General features: G+C 40.9%; 2 protein-coding genes and 1 long non-coding RNA gene across 3 annotated transcripts; 1 reads left to right on the top strand and 2 right to left on the bottom strand.

Annotated features, from left to right (window-relative positions):
* Positions 1-1,988: 1,988 nt before the first annotated feature.
* Positions 1,989-5,691, bottom strand: kxd1 (KxDL motif containing 1). The gene is made up of 4 exons (XM_052061833.1): positions 5,577-5,691; positions 3,989-4,141; positions 3,586-3,632; positions 1,989-2,946 (listed from the first exon to the last, which is right to left on the bottom strand). Exons 1-4 carry the CDS (start codon positions 5,672-5,674, stop codon positions 2,681-2,683), a joined length of 564 nt encoding a protein of 187 aa, XP_051917793.1. The 5' UTR covers positions 5,675-5,691; the 3' UTR covers positions 1,989-2,680.
* On the top strand, positions 5,576-7,816 carry LOC127598211 (uncharacterized). The gene is made up of 2 exons (XR_007961878.1): positions 5,576-5,716; positions 7,245-7,816. It is a non-coding gene; the product is annotated as an uncharacterized LOC127598211 (long non-coding RNA).
* Positions 7,817-8,216: 400 nt separating this feature from the next.
* Positions 8,217-21,431, bottom strand: LOC127598160 (SIN3-HDAC complex-associated factor-like). Its single transcript, XM_052061787.1, has 6 exons — positions 21,267-21,431; positions 15,234-15,361; positions 15,062-15,161; positions 14,611-14,734; positions 14,283-14,436; positions 8,217-12,621 (listed from the first exon to the last, which is right to left on the bottom strand). The coding sequence occupies exons 1-6, from the start codon at positions 21,426-21,428 to the stop codon at positions 12,300-12,302; spliced, it is 990 nt and encodes a 329-aa protein (XP_051917747.1). The 5' UTR covers positions 21,429-21,431; the 3' UTR covers positions 8,217-12,299.
* Between the last annotated feature and the right edge of the window lie 2,227 nt (positions 21,432-23,658).

The following is a 23,658-nucleotide window of genomic DNA, read 5'->3' as shown; positions in this document are numbered from 1 at the left end:
TATAGAAAGTCTTAAGGAGCGAACCCTGAACCCCAAAAGACCTCAGTTTCCTGAGTAGGAAGAGTCGGCTCTGTCCTTTCCTAATCAGGGTGTCCGTGTTTGTAGACCAGTCCAGTTTGTTGTTCAGAAGAACACCAAACTACTTGTAGGAGGTCACCCTCTCTATGTCCATACCCTGGATGTTCATCGGTGCTGGTGAGGACTGTTTCCTGCAAAAATCCACAACCAACTCCTTAGTTTTCCTAGGGTTGATCTGGAGGAGATTCTGCTGGCACCAGTCCACAAAGTCCTTGGTCAGTCCCCTGTACTCCCGATCGTCCCCCTCTGTAATCATCAAGATCATTAAGACTAAAAATATATATCTATACATCTTAAAATTAAAGAAAACATCCTGTTGTGCGATGTTTTTGGGCCCTTAGATAGATCAGGGCCCACGCCAATGGTGTTTGCCTAATGCCAAGTCCTGTCCTGTCCTGTGTGAGGTTAGTGATGGACTAAATATTACATACAAAGTCCGGTTTCGCCACCACCATAGTTACATTTTTCCGTTGCTAAACAAGGCGGGGGGCAGATCTAACAGCCCTCCAAGGGAAACCTCAACTCCAATGTGGCCTACAACAAAAATGAGTTTGACACCCCTGCCCTGTAATTTCAAAAGTTTAAAACATTTTAAAATAGAGATCGAATTTACTTAATATAAACATCACAGTTGTACCAAAATACATGTTTGAAACCTTTTTAAATATTTCATGCAATAGTATTGAACTTCATTAAGTCCTCCTTTTGCCCGCCGGCCATGCAGAGACAACGGCAGAAACGGCGGCGATCCGCGGATCACGGCGTGTTGGCCGGCCTGTCTGGGTCGGCTGGTGCTCCTCGCGACGGCGATGTTGCCGGCGTTAACTATTTAAAATCGCATATTCAGATTAAATGCATCTCTCCTTTTATTATTTGTAATTTTATCTGTGGTTTTATTGTTCCTGTTTTGGTTGTAAAGTGTCCTTGAGTGTCTTGAAAGGCGCTTATAAATGAAATGTTATCTCATTCAGTACCAGCCAATTCTGGACCAAGTCTGAAAAGACGTTTAACCCTCGTAGTCCACCGCTTGCGATAAATGTAAAATTATGTCTTTGAATCAAAGGCAAAGGCATTCGAAAAAACACGAGAGAGCTGAAACGTATGGGGGGGGGGGGGGGGGGGTTCTGAAATGGCCTAAATTTCTTGACGTCACCGGCTGATAATTCTCAGGCATTGCAGCAATAATAAAAAAGGTTTTGATTCCGTAATCTTCACAATTTATATATTTTGCACCATAGAGACCCATTATAAGTCATATTTTTGAATGCATCGTAAACCTAATGTGTAAACATGCATTTCACGCGATTTTTACGTCAATCGCTTTGTTTTCGCTTGGACAGATGTATGCATGCCACAACGTTGGGTTGAGGTCATTCCAATTGTGCAACTTTTAGGTGGCGCCAGAGGATCGCAAATGAGTTTGCTTTTTGGCAGGAGCCTTCAAACCAATGCATTTTACATGAACACGTCCGGTCGGGATTGTTAGTAGGGCTTGGTTGGAACCTCCAGATACAATTTTTTTTTCCTTTTGCAAAAAATAAAGAATAAAAAATCCCAAAGAACTAATAAAAAATATATATGTATGGGTAGCACAGATGCCTCTGAACATTTTGAGTGTTTGAAAAAAAAAAGAATGTTTGTATAACACAAAATACATCATTACAAAAATTGTAAAATGCGTAACTTAGGGTTTTTTTCATTTGAAGGACCCACGGGTTAAGAACGTCTTTGGGAGTGAGTGAATTAAGTTATATACGAACAACTGTACTTTGGAAGTTATTCTTTCTCATACCATTTGAGGGAACCCGTGCACCACTAGTGCTTTTACTGTACAGTGTATCACAAAGTAGAGTCATGTGACTCGACACGACTCTAAGACAGGGCAAAAAAAAGGATCCACTTCATGTGTATAAAGTGGACCATTTACTGAAGACACAATTGCACATGCATCGCATATTGGCGTACTTGTGATCGTCAATGATGATTCATAATAATAACAATGGTTTTGACACTGAAAGCTTGACTTGTAAATAGTACCTAATAAATTTCAAATAAAGAGAACTAAGAATGGTGTGCTACTGGTGAGCGTGTCTAACGCGCAGTGCCATGGTTCTGGATTCAAATGCCAGTTCCGGCCTTCCGGTTTTGAGTTGGACTGTTGTCATTATGCCCCCACCCCCCACCCCAAGCCTCCCAAAAAGCTACAAATTTGCAAATGCTGAACAACAAACATGATGCATGTCTCTAGAGGGTGTGGCCACGTGAGTGGCATCAAGAGCTGGAGTTGGTTAATTTTTGCCTGCGTGCAAGCTACTGGGTCTCAGCTGTGGCCTTCTGCAGATCCTTGCAAGTGTTCTCATTTTCCATTTGTGTGTTTGACCATGTGTCCCGTTCACTGAACTGCTTAAAGTGCATCTGCGACTGTCGCTCTCCTTGCCCACATGCAAGGGCATTACAGTACTGTAACTGCTCCATTTGTTCCCCCACTTCGTTCAAGCGACTCATAACTCAAAAACTAACATAACTCGAAAGTGGTAAGTTAACTTACCACTGTATTTAAAAAAAAATATTGAAGTTGAGTCCATCTACGTGTAACGTGAAGCTACTCAGCCGAAACAGAGTCTGGGCCCTCATCCTGCAGTCCAGCCGTCCGATGCAGTCCGGTGTCCGAAACGGGTGTGTCGGGCGCTTCTTGGGAGAGCTCTTCAGAACATCTGCTGGCAGCGGGCGAAACAACGTCAGGACTGGAGTCGCAGAAATCTGAGCTCTGGCCTGAGGTGGCCATGGTGATGGTGGCGGCTCCACTTGGTGGCGCCGGGTCCAAGTCATCATTGTCGTCGTTCTCCGGGATGGGTGACTCATGGATGTCTGGCCAAAGAAGAGTAGTTCAGGCTTCTTTTTCAGGGAAATTAAATAAAATACAGAAACTGCTAAATGTCCGAGAGGCAACGTTGCCATGATGTTGACCCAGGGTGAATATTGCATTTGTGCAGAAAGACTCACCCTTATTTGTCCATCTTATTTTGGCACTTGCTGTTGACTGGAAATGACATTGCAGTACCTAAGGGCTCGGGTAACAGCCAATCAACCAATCACAGCTTGCCTGTTTTCTGGCTTTGGTTATGTGGCATTCACAAGCTGAGCACTGAGCAACTATGATGTCATTTTCAGTTGACAGCAAGTGGCAAAATAGCAACCTTCTGAGATGGATAAATGGCTTTATTCATCAGAATTTTCTATATAGACTAATGGGATGGCATTGAAGGCATTATCAGTGAGATTTTTTTTTTAACTTGACTTTCCCTGACAGTCATGCTTTGTTTTATATATTTGGCTTGCAAAGGTTTTTCCATACAAATATTTTAGTAAGGTAATCCTGACTTCACTACTGCTAGTGTTTGGGGTTTTGTGACTGTCATGGAAATGAAAATTTGTCATAAAGGGTAAGGGTTAACCCTTTAGCTCCTTGAAATTGTTTATGACATGGATACACAAACAGTAACTTACTACTGAAAGCCTCTGGGTACTGCTTGCCAATCTTCCCCTTGAGCGTCCTGAAACGTTAAAAAAAAAAAAAAAAACTTTTAATCAGCAATGTCCAAAATGTTTCCATTGAAGGTCACATACCGAAAAATCGAAGAGCAAACTGTATTGCACATTACTGTTCAAAACAACAACGACAAAAACTGAACAGTACTTAAAAATGAAAAGCAACACGTTATTTTTATTCATAGTCTTTTTTTGCAATCCCTGTTTAATGTTATCATTGGAATAAACGACAATGGCAATAGCCCGAGGGCCGGATGTTGGACTCCTGTCTTTTAACTCATTCACTCCCGAAGACGTTTTTAAACGTCTTTTCAGACTTGGTCTAGAATTGGCTGGTACTGAATGAGTTAAATGACCCAACCTAATCCGTCGGAAGACGCTGTCCAAATCTTTCTTCATCTCGACGAGGGTACGCGTGTGGAGCAAGAAGCGCTCATTCATCTGCTGCAGTCGCACGTTGGACAGGCCGTTGAAGTTGATCAGCATTTCGTTGGTCTTCTCAAAGCGGTCCAGCCTGATAGGGAAAAAATACTTACATATGTGTGTGTTTATATATGTATGTATGCATGTGTGTTTCTCCCAGGCCTGCATGGGTTTTCCCCGCGTACTTCAGTTTTTCAAAAACATGCATGGCAGGCCGATTGACCACTCAAAATTGTCCCTAGGTGTGAGTCTAAGCGCGGATGGTTGTTCAACTCTGTGTGCCCTGCGATTGGCTGGTAACTGGTTCAGGGTGGATCGGAAAATGTGTGTGTGTGTGTGTGCGTGTGTGCGTGTGTGTCTGTGTGTGCGCAAACAGCAAAGGGTTCACATACTTTTTCTTGTAACTGTCTGTCTACAGATAGATAGATAGATAGATAGATAGATAGATAGATAGATAGATAGATAGATAGATAGATAGATAGATAGATAGATAGATAGATAGATAGATAGATAGATAGATAGATAGATAGATAGATAGATAGATAGATAGATAGATAGATAGATAGATAGATAGATAGATAGATAGATAGATAGATAGATAGATAGATAGATAGATAGATAGATAGATAGATAGATAGATAGATAGATAGATAGATAGATAGATAGATAGATAGATAGATAGATAGATAGATAGATAGATAGATAGATAGATAGATAGATAGATAGATAGATAGATAGATAGATAGATAGATAGATAGATAGATAGATAGATAGATCTAGAGTTTTTGTGTGTGTGTTCATGATTGCTCAATGCTTAGATTGCATTATGAGTGTGTTGCTAACAAAACGTATGTTTATTTGCTAACTCAACTTGGGCAATATGACTAAGCATTACAATATATACTTTAACACATTTACCTGCTTTCATCGAATGAGAATAAAAAATGTTATTCAGAATAAAATAATGTTATTATTGTCCAGTGCATTAATAAGGAATCTTTTTCCTTATTAATGCGCTGCAGCACAGGCAACATCGTCAGTTTACTGTACTTACCTGTGTACATTATACAAAGTGTGATGCGATACCAGTTGCATACATGTTTGTGCTTTTATATATTTGTAATTTTGTGTGTTAGTTTCACAAAGTCCCAAAACAATTTCCTGCTTAAACTGGATTTAGTGAACTCAAGTAAGTAACTCAACTGCTGGTGAGAACAGAACAATCACAGGGAGAGAAAGAAAGAAAGGTATTTTTTCACATTAAGTTCTCATGATGTTAATTGAAATGTGATTTGACAAATGTATGAGAGTTATCAATACTCAGTATTGTTGAAGGCTCCAGAGTGATGCCATTCGCATTTCAATGTGGATAAATGATTAAACTGAGTTATGATAAGTGAACTCTTAAGTCAAGGTACAATTGTACTTCAATGTTAACTTCGCACTGAATGAAAGCACAGAAGAGTTGTAATAAAACAGACTGAAGCTAGTAACAAAAGACAGTTTTGATTGTGAATGTCACATACATGTGCCGCTGAGCCTGGATGATGGCGTTGACGTCCTCGGAATTGACCATGCTCAGCATCCGGCTGCAGAACACGCCGGAGGCACTGGGCTCCACCATGATGAAGCTCCAGATAGAGAAAACTACGAAATAGCAGTCAGTGTAAACAGATAACCTTCAATCCTTTGAAAGAAAGCGCTCTCTCTCTCCTCTCCTCTCCTCTCCTTCTCTCTCTCTCTCTCTCTCTCTCTCTCTCTCTCTCTCTCTCTCTCTCTCTCTCTCTCTCTCTCTCTCTCTCTCTCTCTCTCTCTCTCTCTCTCTCTCTCTCTCTCTCTCTCTCTCTCTCTCTCTCTCTCTCTCTCTCTCTCTCTCTCTCTCTCTCTCTCTCTCTCTCTCTCTCTCTCTCTCTCTCTCTCTCTCTCTCTCTCTCTCTCTCTCTCTCTCTCTCTCTCTCTCTCTCTCTCTCTCTCTCTCTCTCTCTCTCTCTATATATATATATATATTTAATACTAAAGCCCTACTACAGCAGCTGAATCTTATTTGGGGTTATATAAGAAGAACTGCAAATGGTAGCAGGTATCAGTATGTGCTCATTTAACATGAGTTTGAATATGATTGGTTACGTTTTAACAACGCCACATCAACAGTTATGGGAGTGTATGAGAGTATTTATATGTACCCTGTCGAAAAGATTTTCCCCCAATATTTCGTTGAGTTGTACGGGTTGTTTTGTTTGGTTGTTATGTTTCATAAAAAGTACAAAACCGGGCAATTGAAAAGTGTGTGGACTACGGAAGAAAACGCAGTGCTATTACAAGGTCATGTTATTCATATCTATTCTGTCAGCCTAAATTGAGTTACGGTTGAACGACTCGAAGTATGATTCTTAATTTAGCTATCATGTTATTTGACCGCAGTACTGCTGCTAAAATAAAGGAAGGCTAACTTAATTAAGGACGCAAAAATAACAATCAACGCACAAAAAATGGGAATATCTACCTGGGTTTCCTCAGAAAATGTTTGTATTGATGAGTGCCCGTATTTGGGCACCTTAAACGTTACACAGGTAGCTGCTAGTGAAATCAAAACAAAATCGTTCAAAAAATTTTGGGGGGGGGGGTCTACTTCCGGTCACGAGTGTTACATGTCCGGTGGTGTCTCCTTTTATATAGTTCCCCTTTATTGGACGCTACTAGTAATACCACACATTACAAATCCAAGAGAGAAGATAATGACAAAACAATATACACAAACCATAATGCGAATTTGTACGTAAATCACCTACCTACGTCAACGAAGTTCTACTCCACCTACTCCACCACTCCACTTACTGTAACATATTTTCATGAAAAGCACTTTTTTAGCCATTTAAAATATCAAAATTTAAAACCTTCAGTATGGCGGTAAATGAGATTAATACAACGATATTCCATACGCATTTCTTTATTATCATGATTGTATTTATCAAAATTCAGCTGCGCGTAAAAACGTAGAGACGGCACACTACTAGGACACTACACACACGACAGAGGGCGCCATCAGTGTTTTGTAATTCCCTACCAAGTTTGTAAATTTGTTCACTTAATGTTCGTTTATTGATTATGGTAACCGAATATCAGCCAAAAATGGGGGGGGGGGGAACACGAATCTCAAGTCTTTTTCGGTTGAATTAGTTTTTCACCTAAGGCAGCACTGTTAGTGTGTCCGCCTCACATGCAGAAGTGCATTGTTCCGTTCCTGTTCCGGCCTTCCTGTGTGGAGTTTACATGTTGTACCCCGTGTCTGCGTGAGTACTCTGGTTTCCTCTAACATCCCCAAAACCTGCATTGCAGGTTAATGGAACACTCGCGAGTGTGAGCAGGAATGGTTGTCCGTCTATGTGTGCCCTGCGATTGGCTGGCTACCAGGTCAAGGGGTATCCCGCCTATTGCCCGATGACAGCCGGCATACGCTCCGTCACGACCGCGACCCTCCTGAGGATAAACATTTTAGAAAATGGATGGATGTATAGTCTTTCACCTTTTCTGTGAATTCTTGTTGTTGTTTTTTTTTTACTGCATGACTTTCAACTAACCTCTCAATTCTTGTCACGTAGAGCCAAACCATATATGTTGATCCAAGTTGAATATTACTGTTTAAAAAGTTGAAGTTGTCGCCACTGTTGGAAAGTTTCGTTTCATTGCATTTGCTAAAATGGTTCAAAAAAGGGAAGTGAGGTAAATGCAGAAGGCCAGAATAAAGCCCAGAGGATATTGCAGTGTGCCTTGTCTATTGCTGTGATTTTCCACAAAGCGCACATCACATTTTACGACAAATTGGTCCAAAATTGGATTTACAGCATTTGCAACCAGTGGTGATCCGAACAAAGTCAACACAATATGTATTTAGGCATGGCACTCCAACGCACTGTCTACCGAAACTGAGCTAACTGGAGTTCCCCCACCCCTCAAAACCCTATGTCTTCACACGGGGATTGGGGGGGGGGGGGCGGCAAGCTCCCAATAGTGACAACGAGTCTGTACTTTTCCTGATGCCAATAGAAAACCAACTCTTTGGGGTGAGGCATTGTTGCACCCCCCGCCACCATCATCACACCCAAAACCACCACTGCATGCAACTGTGTATATGAGTTCTAAAGACAAATTCACATGAAACATTCCCGTAAAACTCACAAAATTACTTTTATTAAGGAACGAGTAAAAAAAGTACATGATGTATAAAAAAATACAAAAGCGCTTAATCTAACGTGTAAGCGAAATAAATGCATACCAAACAATACATGCAAAGTCTAGCGCGGCAGATCCTAGTGATCGTTCTCTAAAACTCAAAACAGAGGGAGTGGAATGCAGTTTGGTTGCAATCTACCAGCTGCTCAGTCTACGTTGACACACACATCTAAAAGTGATGTCGGCAGATAATAAGTTAGGTTGTACACGAGTCAAATGACAAGGAAATAAATATTTAACACTTCACAAGTATGGACAACCTAGTCATTTGATGTGATGCAAATGTCACGAGAGAATTTGCTCAGGATGAACCTCAGGATGCGGACGCTCAAGCTGGAAATAATTCAAAGCAAGTATTCGAACTTGAGAAGCAGGGATGCAACGAGATAAAATAAATATGAAATAAATAAATAACCAAACCCCATCAGGGCCAACCCAGCCTTGTAATATATACATAGCCTACCCGCAGCTTCCCGACTACAATGTGAAATTTCATATTAGTGTTATTTTTTTCTTTTCTCCTTTTTTTTAAGAATGACAAACATACATATAAATGACATGGAACAAGCACAAGTGTCCATAAAAAACCTGCATTGCCTTCGACATTGTTGGGGGGGGGGGGGGGGATTTTCAATGTGCTTTGGCTTCCGCTTGATGAATAAAGTCATCTTACATGCTCACTTGTCAAATTAAATAAACACAGATTTATTATTTTTTAAAAAGAACATTTCATTTGACAAAATATGTCAGTTTGCAAGCTGCTCGGCGGTGTCCCTAATATCTAGGTGCGCAAAATAATAGAAAGATTTATTAATACCGCAAGACAAGTGAGCAATGTCAGACGGGTGAGAAATAAAATACATCCAAAAAACAAAAATTGACCTCTATCAAAGAGATTTTACAAAATACATGTTTTATGGAGGTACCTCATAAACAAATGAGTATCACTACACATTTGTGGTACATAAGAGCATTGGCATAGAATTTCAGCTTGTGTAAAAAGTCCCTTGAGCATGTATCATTTGTTATCATTGATATCCAGTTTAAGGTCCATGTACTAGTACACTCTGTGTCTTTACAAGTAAGACTATTCAGGCCACTGGTGGAACACCTGTGTCTTATTAGTAACGTTTTTTTTGCCACTACTCGTGCTACTTTTGGTCTACATGTACCATAGTACCTGGACAGAACAAAGATATCAAGGATAGTGAATAAATGTTGGAACAGCTCTTCATAAGCTTGTTTAAAGTTACTTTTATGTCATATACTGACCGGGGAATGACAGAAAAGAGTGATATTGATATTGCTAACTTTAAATTGATTCTCTGTTTTCGCTGCCATGTTGTGTTATTGTGACGCAAAGACACTTCTATTTTTTTCCACGTTTCTAGGTTTTTTTCTGTTTTACATACAAAAATAATCTCATCAGAGAAATTGATCCAAAATAAAAATAATCATTAAAAAAAAAGTACGATTTACACTCTATGTAAGGCCGTGCAATTTCGTCGACTCACGCATCAGATCGTGGGGGTCTTTTGGATGAGTGGGCGTTGCTGGTCATGCAAAAAAAAAAAAAAAATGCACTCCGTGTTGCTGAGGCCACAATAAATAACCGCGACTGTCCCTTTTTTTCCCCTTCTCGCTCTTGTTTCTCGAAACTGATTTGGAATGAACACTATATGCACGGTGTGTGTGACGCACACGTGAGTAAGGCTGGTGCTTTTGCTGTTGAAGCTGTGAATAGGCCTGCTTTCAAACTGGAGCGCAGCCCAGCCCAGTGTTTGCGGACACGTTTAACTAATCCGGTCCACAAACACCAACTCTTTTGACGGGAGTGGGCATCACTTAACTTACTCTGAGAGTAGGGAGAGGCCACCGTTGGAGCACTTTTTCCGACATCCGTTTAAGATCTTGTACAAGTATGTACTTTGTCCTCACTTTTTGCGCAACTTTGGCAAACTAGTAGGGCAACTGCATGATACTAGTGAGGCAAAACTGTGCACTAGATGACAACTGCGAGCAACTAGTGACGAAAGCAAACTCGTCAACACTTCAGTCACCAGTAAGTCGTGAAAAACAACTTCACTAGTCATTTTACTCATGTGCTGAACTGTCATACTCTGGAGGACAAAGCATGTACTAGTATTGTATTGTTGGGAAAAAAATTCTCTAAACTGTCAGTCATTCTGGATTACAACGAGATAGATTGTGAACACATGGGGGAAAAAAATGATTCCCAAGGTCTCTTGATTTTTTTCTACATGTGAAGAGGGCTGTCTTCGTTGTCTAAATGCACTGTGAATGTTCATTCTTTTTGAGGTTTACATCCTAAAAGTTGGTTGATGAACCTCAAAGTAGCACCGAGGTCTTGCGGAAGAAACGGGGATCGACTGTATTGCATTGTGAAATCTAAACATACCCGCAAACTAAAAGTCCAGCATGAGTCTAAAAACAAAAAACAAAAACACGAGAGGTGATGGTCCTTTTGTCGGGAAGGCAAGACTATTAAATAGGACAAGATGAAAGACATGAAAGTTCATACGTTATCTGCCTAATACAGTGAGTCCCAACCAATAATGCCGCAGCGGTCGGGTTGAAAACCGACAAAATGAAATTGATGATTGTCGTGATGCATGCTTAGGACTAAACAAAACACATTATATTCATGCTTGAATATGCAAACTTTCCTTTAACTTATCCTCATCTCGCATTTACAGTGGTGCCTTTAAGTACAAGTGATGCGACTTTGGTGTTTTGAGGTACAAGCCATCATTCGGCAGGTTTTGTTTGCTTGACTTGCATGCAAAAATGTGAGATATGAGATCTGGCGGCAATGAATGCAACTCAACTCTTCGCACAACTAGCTAGGAAAATATTCACGTTTACCGCCACCTCCGGTTGTAGTTAGTGTCAAACTAATCATAAAACACAGAGTTTTACACATGGTGTACTTAGACCATCGATGGGTTAACAACTAGCTTCTATGGCGGTTTTAAAAGACTATAAGTAACAGATATTCGAACACAAACTGTGCAGCAACACATGTAGACAGAGAATATAACTTTACTCACGGACACGTGTTCTTTACCCTCCGCAAATAAATGACTAATATTAGTGCCGCCCGAGTCAGGCGCAGTCATCAGAAAAATCTTCGCTTGTGTCTGCATGACTGCATTATAACTGCTCTCAGTGGCCAAGTCGTCCAGAAGGAGTCACAATTGATTAATTTTGAGCACAAACGACTGATTTCTTTATATTCTAATGATGTTATTAATATACTGTATGTTATTTCTAAAGTACAACATTACAGATTGCTATCTTCCACTCAGTAAAAAACACGTGACAAGCATTTCTGATGGGAAGAGGCAGGACCGAATTAATGGCATTTCAATTCATATCAACGGAGAAAGGGTTGATTTGAGAGAGGTACGAGCATGGTCACGACACAAATTCAAATTGTATCGCAAGGCACCACTGTAATTTGGACAGAAACTTTCCAAACTGCAAGATTTCTGAAATTTCCCAGTTGAACTACTCCTGGAGATTTACCGGAAACTTTGGGGAACTTTGCTGGAAAAAGTACACCCTCTTTGGAACCCTACATATCATTAGGTGTCACAGGAAATTATCCAATTTCACCTCATTGACCTGAAAATTCATATTCATTCACCAATAGTAATATATCTATGTTTATCCATCTATGCCAATGACATATGGTAACAGGCAGAACAATGAAAGAAGGTACATAATTAATTAACCTGTGCATTTCATTTGTGGACATTATTTGTTTGGTAGTGTACTATTGATTTCTTTGTTTTATTTATTTAGTATTGTAATGTATATGCCTTGGCTCAATAAAGGTTGGGAAACACTGCTCTAATACAGAAAACAAATCTCCAGCATTGTGACGGAGAAGACCAGAAAATTTTCAGCTGCTTTAAATCACCAAAGGCGTTGTGAGACGCCTTGCAAGTGCTCGAGGAGGACGGTGGAGACCTGTGCAGGAGACCTTTGCGACTTTACCAGCCTTCTTCTGATGTCGTCACCACGGTGACACGTAGCTGATCTGCCGCCACCGCCGCTGTCTCCTTCCCCTGCTGCTCCTCCTCGGAAGGGGATGTCACCCGGCTTACGGGCACACCTCCCTCCAGGCCCCCCTCGACTTCCACCTCTTCCTCCTCCACGTCGTCGTCGTCATCATCATCCTGTTCCTCTTCTTCATCGTCCTCCTCCTGCCGCTGCTGCTGCTGCTTCTTGCGACAGCACGGCTTGAACAGGTGGGGGTCGATCAGAACCTCACCGAAGCGACCCTTGTAGATGATTCCGCAGCACACCTTTTGTCTGGATAAAACAAGGAGACAGTCGCCAATTCGTTATTTTTCTAACATGAATACATGGTGATGTTTTATGATCCTCGCCGTTTCAATTGCTTTGCCACCATGTTGTGGTATTTACAGGTACTGTAATCGCAAATCCCTTTTGATGCAGCTACACGGCAGATGATGAAAATCCAAGTAGGCACTGTAAAATTTGCGGCTCGAAACTCACAGTAAATTGCAGGCTACCATTTGCATTTCTTTCAAAATTATTTTTATGTAAATATTTCACAGTAAATTATGGGAAGACTAAAATGTTTACTTCCACATCAGCAATGCCATTTAATTACTCCAACACAGCAGTACATGAAAATAGCAGTATGTTACTGTAAATAAATGACAGTATTCTGAGACTATGCTATATAGTAATACAAGTAAGAAGAGAGTAGTTCACATTTTAAATTTGACTTGTTAACTGTAATTTCACCAAATATACACCAACATACTTTGAATTTGCCCAGTAAAATGTACAAAACTAAGATTAAGGACTTTTACCATCTTAACTTTTTCATTAAAAATCAACGCGAAGGGTCTTTCACATCAGATCTCCAGACTTTTTTTAACTAAGAGTACAGTGGCCCCTAACCTGAAATTTTAAGGGCACAAAGTAGATAATTTAGGGGCATACACTATCAGTTAACTTGCAAAGTAAAGTTTTCACGATATTGCTGATAAATGGGATCAAGTGTGGCAACCAGGGTATGGACATAGAGAGGGTGACCTCCTACAAGTACCTTGGTGTTCTTCTGAACGACAAACTGGACTGGTCTACAAACACGGACACCCTGATTAGGAAAGGACAGTTTCCTACTCAGGAAACTGAGGTCTTTTGGGGTTCAGGGGTCACTCCTTAAGACGTTCTATGACTCGGTGGTGGCCTCGGCCATCCATTATGGCATTGTCTGCTGGTCAGGCTGCATCTCAGCCCGGGACAGAAAGAGACTGGAGCGACTGGTCAGGAAGGCCAGTTCTGTCCTGGGTTGCTCCCTTGACACTCTGGAGGAGGTGGGCAACAGAAGGATGCTAACTAAGCTAAAACTATGATGGTCAGTCCCTCCCCTCCAGCCCGCCCTGACAGCACTTGGTAGCTCCTTCAGCCAGAGACTGTTACACCCGTGCTCCAAGAAGGAGAGATACCGATGCTCGTTCCTACCGACTGCTGTCAGGCTGATGAATAAAAAATAACAATCATAATAATAATAATAATAATTAAATGATGTGAAGGAAAATTGTAAATAGTACTGCGATTTATCCATTTTGTGTTCATATTGCATTTAATTGAAAGATGTTTGTTGTTTTTTTCTCTTTCTTCTTTCTACATACATTCTTGCTGCTGGAGGCTGTAAATTTCCCCAGTGTGGGACGAATAAAGGATATCTTATCTTAACAAATACTCAAGCACAATAATTAAAAAAGAGGGAAGAAAAAACATCTGCAAATTGCACAGGTGCAAGTAGATGAAAATTTTGCTTGCATTCAAATTTTAAGAATAAAATATAGCGCATTATTAACAGTTCATCAAAAAAGAAAATTCTGCCATTTCACAACCAATTAGCACCAAAAAAAGCCGACGATTACTCACATTTTAAAAATCAGTTAACGCTTAAGCAGTTGAAAGTACTGTACCTCTTCCAGTAGGTGAGGTCCAGGAAGGAGAAGACAGGCGAGCGGCCAGACCCGTGTCGGCTCAGCTCAGTGTCGGAGCCGTCGTCGGACAAGTTACTGTAGCTGGGAGACTGAGCCGGGGAAGCGCTGGATGTGGTGCTGTGGGCGTCGGAATCTAAGGTGGGTGACACATTGATGCTTTAGAGATAACAACCATCTGTTCCAAAACTCACAGGAGGGTCAAATTAAATTCACAAATTTGGTGGCTCATATTAAAATTTCACACCAATGTCACTTTGTATAGAAACAATACACGCTGCGTTTGAAGTTTAAATTAGGCATAATTAACTGTTTCTTTTGAGCTCTTTCTGCAGCCTGTTGATCTGGCTTGGACGGGCTTTCTTGGTAATGGACTTGATCTTCTTGGGCCTGGAGGTCAACTTTAGACTAGGACCACCTCGAGCATCGACCACCTGCAGAGACGAGAAGTCATTCAAACTCATGAAAGAACAGCGCTGACTTGCGATGTCACAGATTTGTAGTTCTGTGATCGTTCTTTTCCTATGGGTTTTTACAACAAACAGGCAAGGTGGAATTTAGAGTTTGGTGCCTTCTGTGTCATCCCATGGCTGTAACGTCTATATAATCACAGAATTTCACCTAATATCCCAGGTGAGTCTAGAGGTACCGAGAACTAAGCGGAGGCTCAGAGGGGATCAAGCCTTTTCCGAGTTGAGTTGTGAACGCTTCCCATGATATACTGGAGTGATAGATTATCACTTCTCCCCAGGTGTACTCACATGATTCCAGTTCTTCTTGGTTCCCACCGGTAGCTTTTTCCATCGCTTCACCAGGAGCACACAAGCGTTGCAGATCTCTCCAGATCGCATTTCGCTCAATCTGCAAGGTATCTCGTTATGGGATGACAAAGTGCCACGCGTCTTTAACGCTTCTCCTGCGGTCTACACTTACCCGAAACAGCTCCTGAAATCTTTCTCGTAACGCTTGCTGTCCGTGAAGCGAGAGCTGGACGACTTTGCGCGGCAGATGCAGCAGCCGTCCAAACTCCTGTACATTTTTGGCTTGTGGAAGCCAAACATCTGCAAGCAAAGAAAAACACAATCAAAAGACGTTACAGCCCGTCAATGACGTCACTGAAATACATTCATCGATTGGTGACAAATACACACTCACATTTGCCCAGACAACACAAATATACACGTTTAAAAACACCCACTGGTGACATAGTATCGCGGAAATACCATTTCAAAGAAAAGTTCGGTCTTTTCAATAATGCTAATCTTTACGAATATTTCTTATGCCAGGGTTATGGCTGAATCCCTGCATCTCAAAAGCACAAAAAAATGTGGCATGTTGGTTTCAGGGGTTGACATTACATGGTGAAGGAGAGCAAGTTTATTTTCAATGTACCGTATTAGATTGGCAATTCATTTGCAAAAATAACAGACCCATGAGGCGCGTGACCAACAGTATCAGTTTGTGAAATTGACAAAAATTGGATGCCCGAATTTGATAATTTTATGTAATTTTCAAATCCTTGACATGAATTGTTGGCTTTTATTAGCAATTTTAGTGCAACCTACAGTAATGACCACAACATCTATGCCTCTTCCAATTGTGCATGTTAAATTGCTCCATGTACAGCACTTTGTATGCAGCGATGGCTGTTTGAATGTGCTCTATAAATAATGTTGACTTGACTTCCCATTAGTCCGTCAAAGGCATTTTGCAATTCGCGCGAGCATTAACAGAGCAGACTTTAGTCAGATGAAACATCAACACTATGTGGTTTAAGTTTGCATTGCAGAATTCTCTGTTTTATTTGCCATTTTTACAGTAGACTTAAACTGAAAGTGACATATAACAGAGCAGGCACACTTGAGCTCTTATTTGAAAAACTGTGCAAGCTGTGTCATCTTTTTATTTCTTCAAAGTCAAGTCAAGTCAACAGTATTTATAGAGCACTTTCAAACAGCCATCGCTGCATACAAAGTGCTGTACATGGAGCAATTTAACATGCACAATAAACAGTCAGACAAATCGGTAATAAAGGGGGTAGAAAGCACCAAACAGTAAAACCAAGAACAAATCTAAGTCATGCTGAGTCGAATGCCAAAGAATACAAGTGAGTTTTGAAGATTGGCAGCGAGGAGGCTTGCCGAATGTTCAGTGGGAGGTCATTCGAGAGAGAGGGACCAGCAACAGAAAAGGCTCGATCCCCTCTGAGCCTCCGTTTAGTTTAGTAAAAGTGATACTAATTCAACACTGTCCCTTTTTTAACAGCAAAAATTAGAACAATTGCTGAACACTTTAAAAAGTGCCTATTGATATGTGTTTGAAGTGTATGGAATGGATAAAATCCTTTGAAATAGAACGTTAATTCGACATGAAATTGAAATTGGGCACTTAGGGAAAAATCAAGGCACACTGTTTTTATTGCATTTATTTCACATGTCAATTAATCCCAAAATGGGATGCTTAGTCACGAACAGAGCCCTAAATATATTGTTTTGCATCCCTTGCTGTGACCCACATGGGCTGCATGGATGGATGTGTGTGTGGGGGAAGTAGGTCAACAGTCAGACACCGTGTCAGACAGATCATGTCACCATGCTGCGCTCTCGGCATGCGCGCTTTGGTTTTGGCCAGTCCAAAATATTATACGGCACGCACGCCCAAGCTGCAGGGGGAGGTTGACGTGGACCGAAAAGTCCAACAATGATTATGAATGCAATGAGCACGCCCACTGTAGAGGGATGCCGCTATGTTGCTAGGCAAAACTGGAGTCTCCACTGCACATGGTGAGCACAACTGCGGCAAAACGTGCAAAGCCGCACCCCCCTTAGACTGAAGATGTGTGTGTGTGTGTGTGTGTGTGTGTGTGTGTGTGTGTGTGTGTGTTGCCATCAATCCTAAGGGTGTCTTTTGACAGTATGAAACCACAGAGATGCACAAGGCACAGAAAGCACACTCTGGTGTGTATTTCTGACACCGGTTAAAGTCAGGAATACGCATAGAGGCGAATAATACACAGATGCTTGTCATAAATGACGTTAGATTAGACCACACTTCACAGAGAACATTTTCATTATTCACCCCAACCCCCAATCTTTGGTTCACACGTTATTTTATAATATACAATATTCTTGTTCATCTATGAATGCCAACTTTGTATAGTGACAGGCAAAACAATGAAATGCTATTCCACTAAATAGCAGAAGGTACATAATTTACCCGTGTGCCTAATTTTTCAGACATTTTGTTTGGTGGTGTGGTACAAGATTTTTTTCTAACTTGAAATATTTGCTTTGGCTCAAGAGGCTACTATAGGGGTTTGCTACAGGGAAGGCCTTTATTTGGACCGTGTAAAATCTGAATAGGGTTTCTCACAAAACAATGACACTTAAAATGATATTCATTATTCTTTACAGTGACACAGTGGTAAAACAAAAGTATTTAATAAAATTAATAGCCCTAATGGGAACAGATGAGATGTGCTGCTTATTTTCGGTCGGGTCAGCATTGCAAATTACAATATGTTCTGGCCATGGATCGATAAAGTTGAAATAAATACTTCTGCGACTGACTGGAAAGAGTATCTGGCACTGATCAAGTAAGGTGTTTACTAGGTTTGGCGTTGTTGGCAAAAATGCAATTTTTCTAATTTTATATTTGTCATGTCACACACTTAAAAGAGATGTTAAACATGATCTTTTCTGCAATACAATTGTTAGAAAATATCTTCAATTAAAAGTAATTCCTGCCTTCCTCAATCATTAAAGGATAGCAAAAAGAAGTGTGTTTTTGTAGTGCGGTGTTTCTTCACTCAGAGATTTAAAAAAAAAAAGGAATACTGTACTGACTTCTTATCATCTGGTTTGACACATTTAGACAGCAAAGTGGCATTTTTAAGACAGCAAATCTGAGGAGCATGTGTATTTGGTTTTTAAATAATGAAAGCCCCGAATTACTCGTGTACACTATGCAGTCAAATCGAATCTTGAAGGTCAAAATGTTTGTGAGGAAACGCATTTTAACATCCAGTGATAAAGTGAAGGTCAAGTGCAAATGCAGTAAAACTTTGGACAGCTGTGACCTTCACTGCTTTATTGTTGTAACAATACGAGTGGCAACATTGGTTTAAAGAGTTCAAATAATAACTATCACTGTTTTGCAATCACATGACATAAAGTGACTGCTGTTTCTGTCCAATGTGCTGAAATAAAACACTTTAGAACTTAGTACACATGCATGACACCATAATTAATAATATACATAATAAAATAACTTTGGCCTAATAGCATAATTGCGAAAATCATTTTTGACATACAGTATACGCGTTTGTTCTGAATGTTGAAGATAGATAGCCAGATAAGTAGAGGGATTCCAATGAGGCAAAATACAATACATTAAATTTGGTGGTTTCATCAGCTACAGTCCATAATAATATTACGGACTGTAGATGATATGAAAAGGTTCAGAGAATCTGAAGAAATCATTGGATGTAAGCGTTAAGGCCAAAAACCACCGAAACCACAAAACACTGAATGCCCCTGATCGTCCGTCAATCCTTTAAGTGACACTGTATCAAAAATCGACATCAGTGTGTAAAGCAGGGGTGCCCATTAGGTAGATCCTGATCTACCGGTAGATCTAAGACAGGTCCCAAGTAGCTCCGAGGAGTGTCGAGAAGAAAAAAAACAAACAACCATTTGTGTGTCTTTGTACTTGTTAGTAATATATTTTTCTTAAATTTACCGTGGCGCGTGATTACGTCACCGGAAGTTGTTAGCGCTCAGCAGTTTGTAATTGCAGCTTGTGATCAGAGCTGTTGCGCTCTATCTTTTATCGTCATGATTCTCATTCAGAGTTTGCTTCGTGTACAATTCACCGAGGGCACGAGCAAAGAATAGGAATCTTGGAGGGCCCAGGAAAGCACTTTAAAACGGTATGTGTGAGCTACGATAGTTAACAGGCTGCAAAAGTGCGTGGCATGCCTCCGTTTCAGGCTGTTTCTCATCATGGCGTGCGCGCGTGTGTGCACGTGCCGGTAAGGGAAGATCCCGGGATGTTAGTTGATTGAAAAGTAGATCTTGGGCCCAAAAAGTTTGGGCACCCCTGGTGTAAAGGATATCACTCCACGGGCTCAGGCACACTTTAGAAAACCAAAGTCAGGGAATACAGTTCTTTGCTACATACATGAATTAAAACTCTACTATGCAAAGCAAAAGACATTTTTCAACAACAGTCAGAAACACTGCTGGCTTCTCTTGCCCAAAGGTCATCTAAGATGGACTGATGCAAAGTGGAAAAGTGTTGTGTGGTTTGACGAGTGCACGTTTGAAATTGTTAATGTCGTGTCCTCTGGGCGGGTACTAGACTCCGGAGTCCAGACCTGTATCCCATTGAAAATGTGTGGTGCATTATGAGGCGCAAAATACGACAACGGAGATATCGGTCTGTTGAACAGCTGAAATTGTACATCAGGCAAGAATGGAAAACAATCCCACCTACAAAACTCCAACAATTAGTGTCCTCAGCACCCAAACGTTAACTGAAGATTGAATACTTTTAAAAGAAAAAGCGATGCAAAAGTGGATGCAAAAAAAAGCCCCCGTCCTAGCGTGTTACCGCCCTGAAATTAATGATTATGTGCTAAAAACAATAGTTTATCTGTTTGAACATTACATATCTTGCCCTTTAATGTATTCAATTAAATATAGGTTGAACATGATTTGCATATCATTGTATTCTGTTTTTATTTATTTTAATACAATGTCCCGACATAAACGTTTTTAAGTTAAAGCACCGTGGTACTCAGCGCACAAGGTCGAGCTGCAAAATTGTCTGCGGAGTGGAGCTTCCTAGTAGACGAGCGCGATCTCCGCAGCAGACGATTGCTGTGACGTAACTTCAACATGGCAACGAACACGCACCACATATACGAAAGGCGGCGGAAGGAGCGCGTGGCGGAAGGAGATGTTATGCGAACTAACGAAAATACAATTGTAATATCCCTCACACGCCTTTTTAAAAGTCCCACAAATCACGATCAAAACTATCGCGCCCACACCCTTATCGGTACCCCGACTTGTTTTCCTTGAGAGGAAACGTGTTGAGTCGTCATTTTATTTTCCGCCGCCCACTCTTGGGCCGAGGCAGCATGGCGAGCCACACGACATGGCTCATGCGCACCCCTTTAAAAAAAAGCCCAAAGAAAACACGCTTCGTGTTCTCGACGTTTGCCTCATTTTGCAACACCAAGTAGTTAGATATGCGTAAATCTAACACGTTTTCACCCTCTACAAAAAGGCAGTGGTTTAATTTGATTTTAAGTCTTTTACAGCGTCCACTTCAATGTTTCTCGACTTCAAAGTACCGTCAAATACGCTGAGCTGTCGGTTTCAAAAATGTTAAACATCACTAAGGGACCTTTTTAAAGTGTAGCATTTGGCGGGACGTTGGAGTGTCTGTTAGCTTGTTTTGTTGACAGCCTGGTGCCGCGTGCTCCCGCACACGGGTGGGCGTGAGAGCTCCTCCAACTTGGTTGGGACACGCGCCCCACCAGCGCCACAATGTGCACCTAATCACGTCTACAAACACATTGATACAACTATTCGTCTCCAAAAATCGACTGCAATGACATTTTGGAGTGGTTCCTTTACCTAGCTCGCACCAACACCATCCCCGCCCCCCGGCCCCGGTCGCCAGCTGCATCGACCCACGAACAACAGCCATTGCATGCGTGCGAAATGCAGTTCGTTCAGTTTCTTCTTAAAAACATTCTAGACGTTTTTCTCCACTTAAAATCCAACGTCAAGCAAGCCGTGCCTTAAACGGTTGTTGAGGCGCAGAGAAAGCACATAACTTAAGAGGAGTTTAATGTCAAATTATACGGTTTAAGAGTCCCAGGACTCCAAACGCGCCGGTGTATGTTTTACAAACACTTAATAAAATGAAGTAAAAAGACAACATCCCGCTTACCGTCCAAAGTTGTGAAAAGTTGGCGAAAACAAAAGTAGTATTCCGTACAGGGTTTGTATTTTCAAACAGGACTACGGCGTCTCTTGTTGATGTCTGCGCTTGTGGGCTGGACTGGAGAGTTGTGGACGCGAGTGCGCATGCGCCGCACTTACACGCCTCCATTTTGGAAGCCGTGGTGTGATTCTTCAATCGTCCTCATTTGCATAAGTGACGCCCTGACGTTGGCGTACGTCTGCATTCTGCTGCCCATATAAGGATGGGAACGTTACGCGGGAACTGTGGGCTCGGCCCCGGTTGCTAGGGCACATTGGAGAATGTCGGCAAAGGGGCGGGGCAACCTGCTTTTCTCCAGATCCACCAGATGGCACGAGTCGGAAACCTCCACTGCTGGAGGTGCGATTGCTGAGCTATCTCAGTTCGAATTATTTTGCATGAAAACCGTTCAGCCCTAACTTTAATTTTTAAACAATTACATTTCCAGCAAATACTTTTATGCATCCATTGACTTATTTTGAAACGAATTCCTATTTTTTAAAAATAGATGTTTGAAATCATTCACTGAAAAAAAGCCTAAAAACATCATCTCGGTGTAAATCAATTGTTTTATATCGCAAAACAGCCACAGTATGAAAGAAAGTAGAACCATTCCATATCACAGAGGGTTTTCTTTATTATGAAAATCAAAAAGGTTGAAATACATTGAGTGTAAAAAAAACATTTTGTTTGAAATTAAAATTGCTGTAAAGACATTGCAAGGGAGTTTTTACGTTGCAAGAGTTTTAGCATCAAAATTGAAAAATGTCCAAATAAAATTTAGAGTAAAAAACGGCTTTCAAAACATTCCACCTCTCAAAAAGAATCACTGAAATATTAAGTTTCAAATTAAGTTCTGAATTGAAAGAAATGAATTATTTAGAGTTAACAAAAACACTCAAGGCTCAAAATTGCTTCAGTATTTTAAAGCAGAACATATTTTATTCCTACTCTTTACTTTAACATGTTTTAAGAACTAATTTATTGTTACATTGTTTTATACTGATATATAAAGATGTGAATTTTTTGCATGTCCAATTGTTAAAAACTTTCCAGTTTGCTCTTGTAATGCCAGTTTTCTCAACTCCAAAACTAAATACCGTAGTTGTCTGTTTTTACTGTATTAATTATTTTTTCTAAATCTTTAATTTTAATCTCTGGAGGGAACTTCAAAGCATAATTTATACAGTATTTCAAAAATATGTGTATATATTTTGAGAACTTTGTTTTGTCTGTAAAACAGAGTATTTATTTGTAATTATTACCAGTATACTAATATTTTAACTTAAATGATTACATGTACCGGTATTTAAAAAAAAAAAAAGAGAGAGAGTGAGACAGGTATGAGTCTAAAACAAAGCACACTTTTTTTATTCATCAGACAAATTTTAATTAATTTTAATTTATATTTATCCATCCATCTATTCTCCGAACCGCTTGATCCTCACTAGGGTCGCGGGGGGTGCTGGAGCCTATCCCAGCCGTCTTCAGGCAGTAGGCGGGGGACACCCTGAATCAGTTGCCAGCCAATCGCAGGGTACATAAGAGACGAACAACCATCCACGCCCACACTCACACGTAGGGACAATTTAGAGCGTCCAATCAGCCTGCCATGCATGTTTTTGGAATGTGGGAGGAAACCGGAGCACCCGGAGAAAACCCACGCAGGCCCGGGAGAACATGCAAACTCCACACAGGGAGGCCGGAGCTGGAATCGAACCCGGTACCTCTACACTGTGAAGCTGACATGCTAACCACTGCACTAACGGGCCGTTCCTCAATTTATATTTATATTATAAATAATAAAAAACAAATAAATCGCAATCATACTTACCAGAGGTATTTTCTCTATTTCACATAGGGGTAATACACTAAGAAACTCTGTAACGCCAAAAATATTTAAAATGCTATTATCTATTGATTTTAAAATTGACGTTTTTTTTTTTCTTTCCGGGCAGCATGGAGGACCACTGGTTAACACATCTGCCCCACATTGTAGAAATCTGGGGTTCAATTCCAGGGTGGAATACCTGTGTGGTTTTTCTCCGGGTAATCCGGTTTCCTCCCACTTTCCACAAACAATACATGGCAGGTGAATGGAACACTCTAAATTGTCCTTAAGTGTGATTGTGAGAGCGACTGGTTGTTTGTCTGTGTGCCCTGTGACCAGTTCAGGGTGTTCCCCCGCCTACCGCCCGAAGACAGCTGGGATAGGCTCGAGCACACCCGCGACACTTGTGAGGCTAAACAGATTAGAAAACACACACACATATACACACACATATACCGTAGTCAAAATCCCTTGGGACTGGATTTAAAGATTTAAAGGTGAGTAAAGGGAGATGAAGAAGAATACCAA

The sequence above is a fragment of the Hippocampus zosterae genome, chromosome 3 (assembly GCF_025434085.1).
Source record: "Hippocampus zosterae strain Florida chromosome 3, ASM2543408v3, whole genome shotgun sequence".
Lineage (NCBI taxonomy): Eukaryota > Metazoa > Chordata > Actinopteri > Syngnathiformes > Syngnathidae > Hippocampus > Hippocampus zosterae.
This window is presented reverse-complemented; position numbering and strand designations above follow the sequence as displayed.

What these genes read in the sequence shown, in the direction of transcription:
- kxd1 (XM_052061833.1), bottom strand. Translation starts at nt 5,674, where the DNA reads ATGGTGGAGCCCAGTGCCTCCGGCGTGTTCTGCAGCCGGATGCTGAGC. An exon ending in ATCCAGGCTCAGCGGCACAT is followed by an intron (nt 4,142 to 5,576) that starts GTATGTGACATT and finishes TTTCCCTATCAG; the next exon opens with GCTGGACCGCTTTGAGAAGA. An exon ending in AGCGTCTTCCGACGGATTAG is followed by an intron (nt 3,633 to 3,988) that starts GTTGGGTCATTT and finishes TTAACGTTTCAG; the next exon opens with GACGCTCAAGGGGAAGATTG.
- LOC127598160 (XM_052061787.1), bottom strand. Translation starts at nt 21,428, where the DNA reads ATGGAGGCGTGTAAGTGCGGCGCATGCGCACTCGCGTCCACAACTCTC. An exon ending in ACTTTTCACAACTTTGGACG is followed by an intron (nt 15,362 to 21,266) that starts GTAAGCGGGATG and finishes CTTTGCTTGCAG; the next exon opens with ATGTTTGGCTTCCACAAGCC. An exon ending in GATTTCAGGAGCTGTTTCGG is followed by an intron (nt 15,162 to 15,233) that starts GTAAGTGTAGAC and finishes GATACCTTGCAG; the next exon opens with ATTGAGCGAAATGCGATCTG.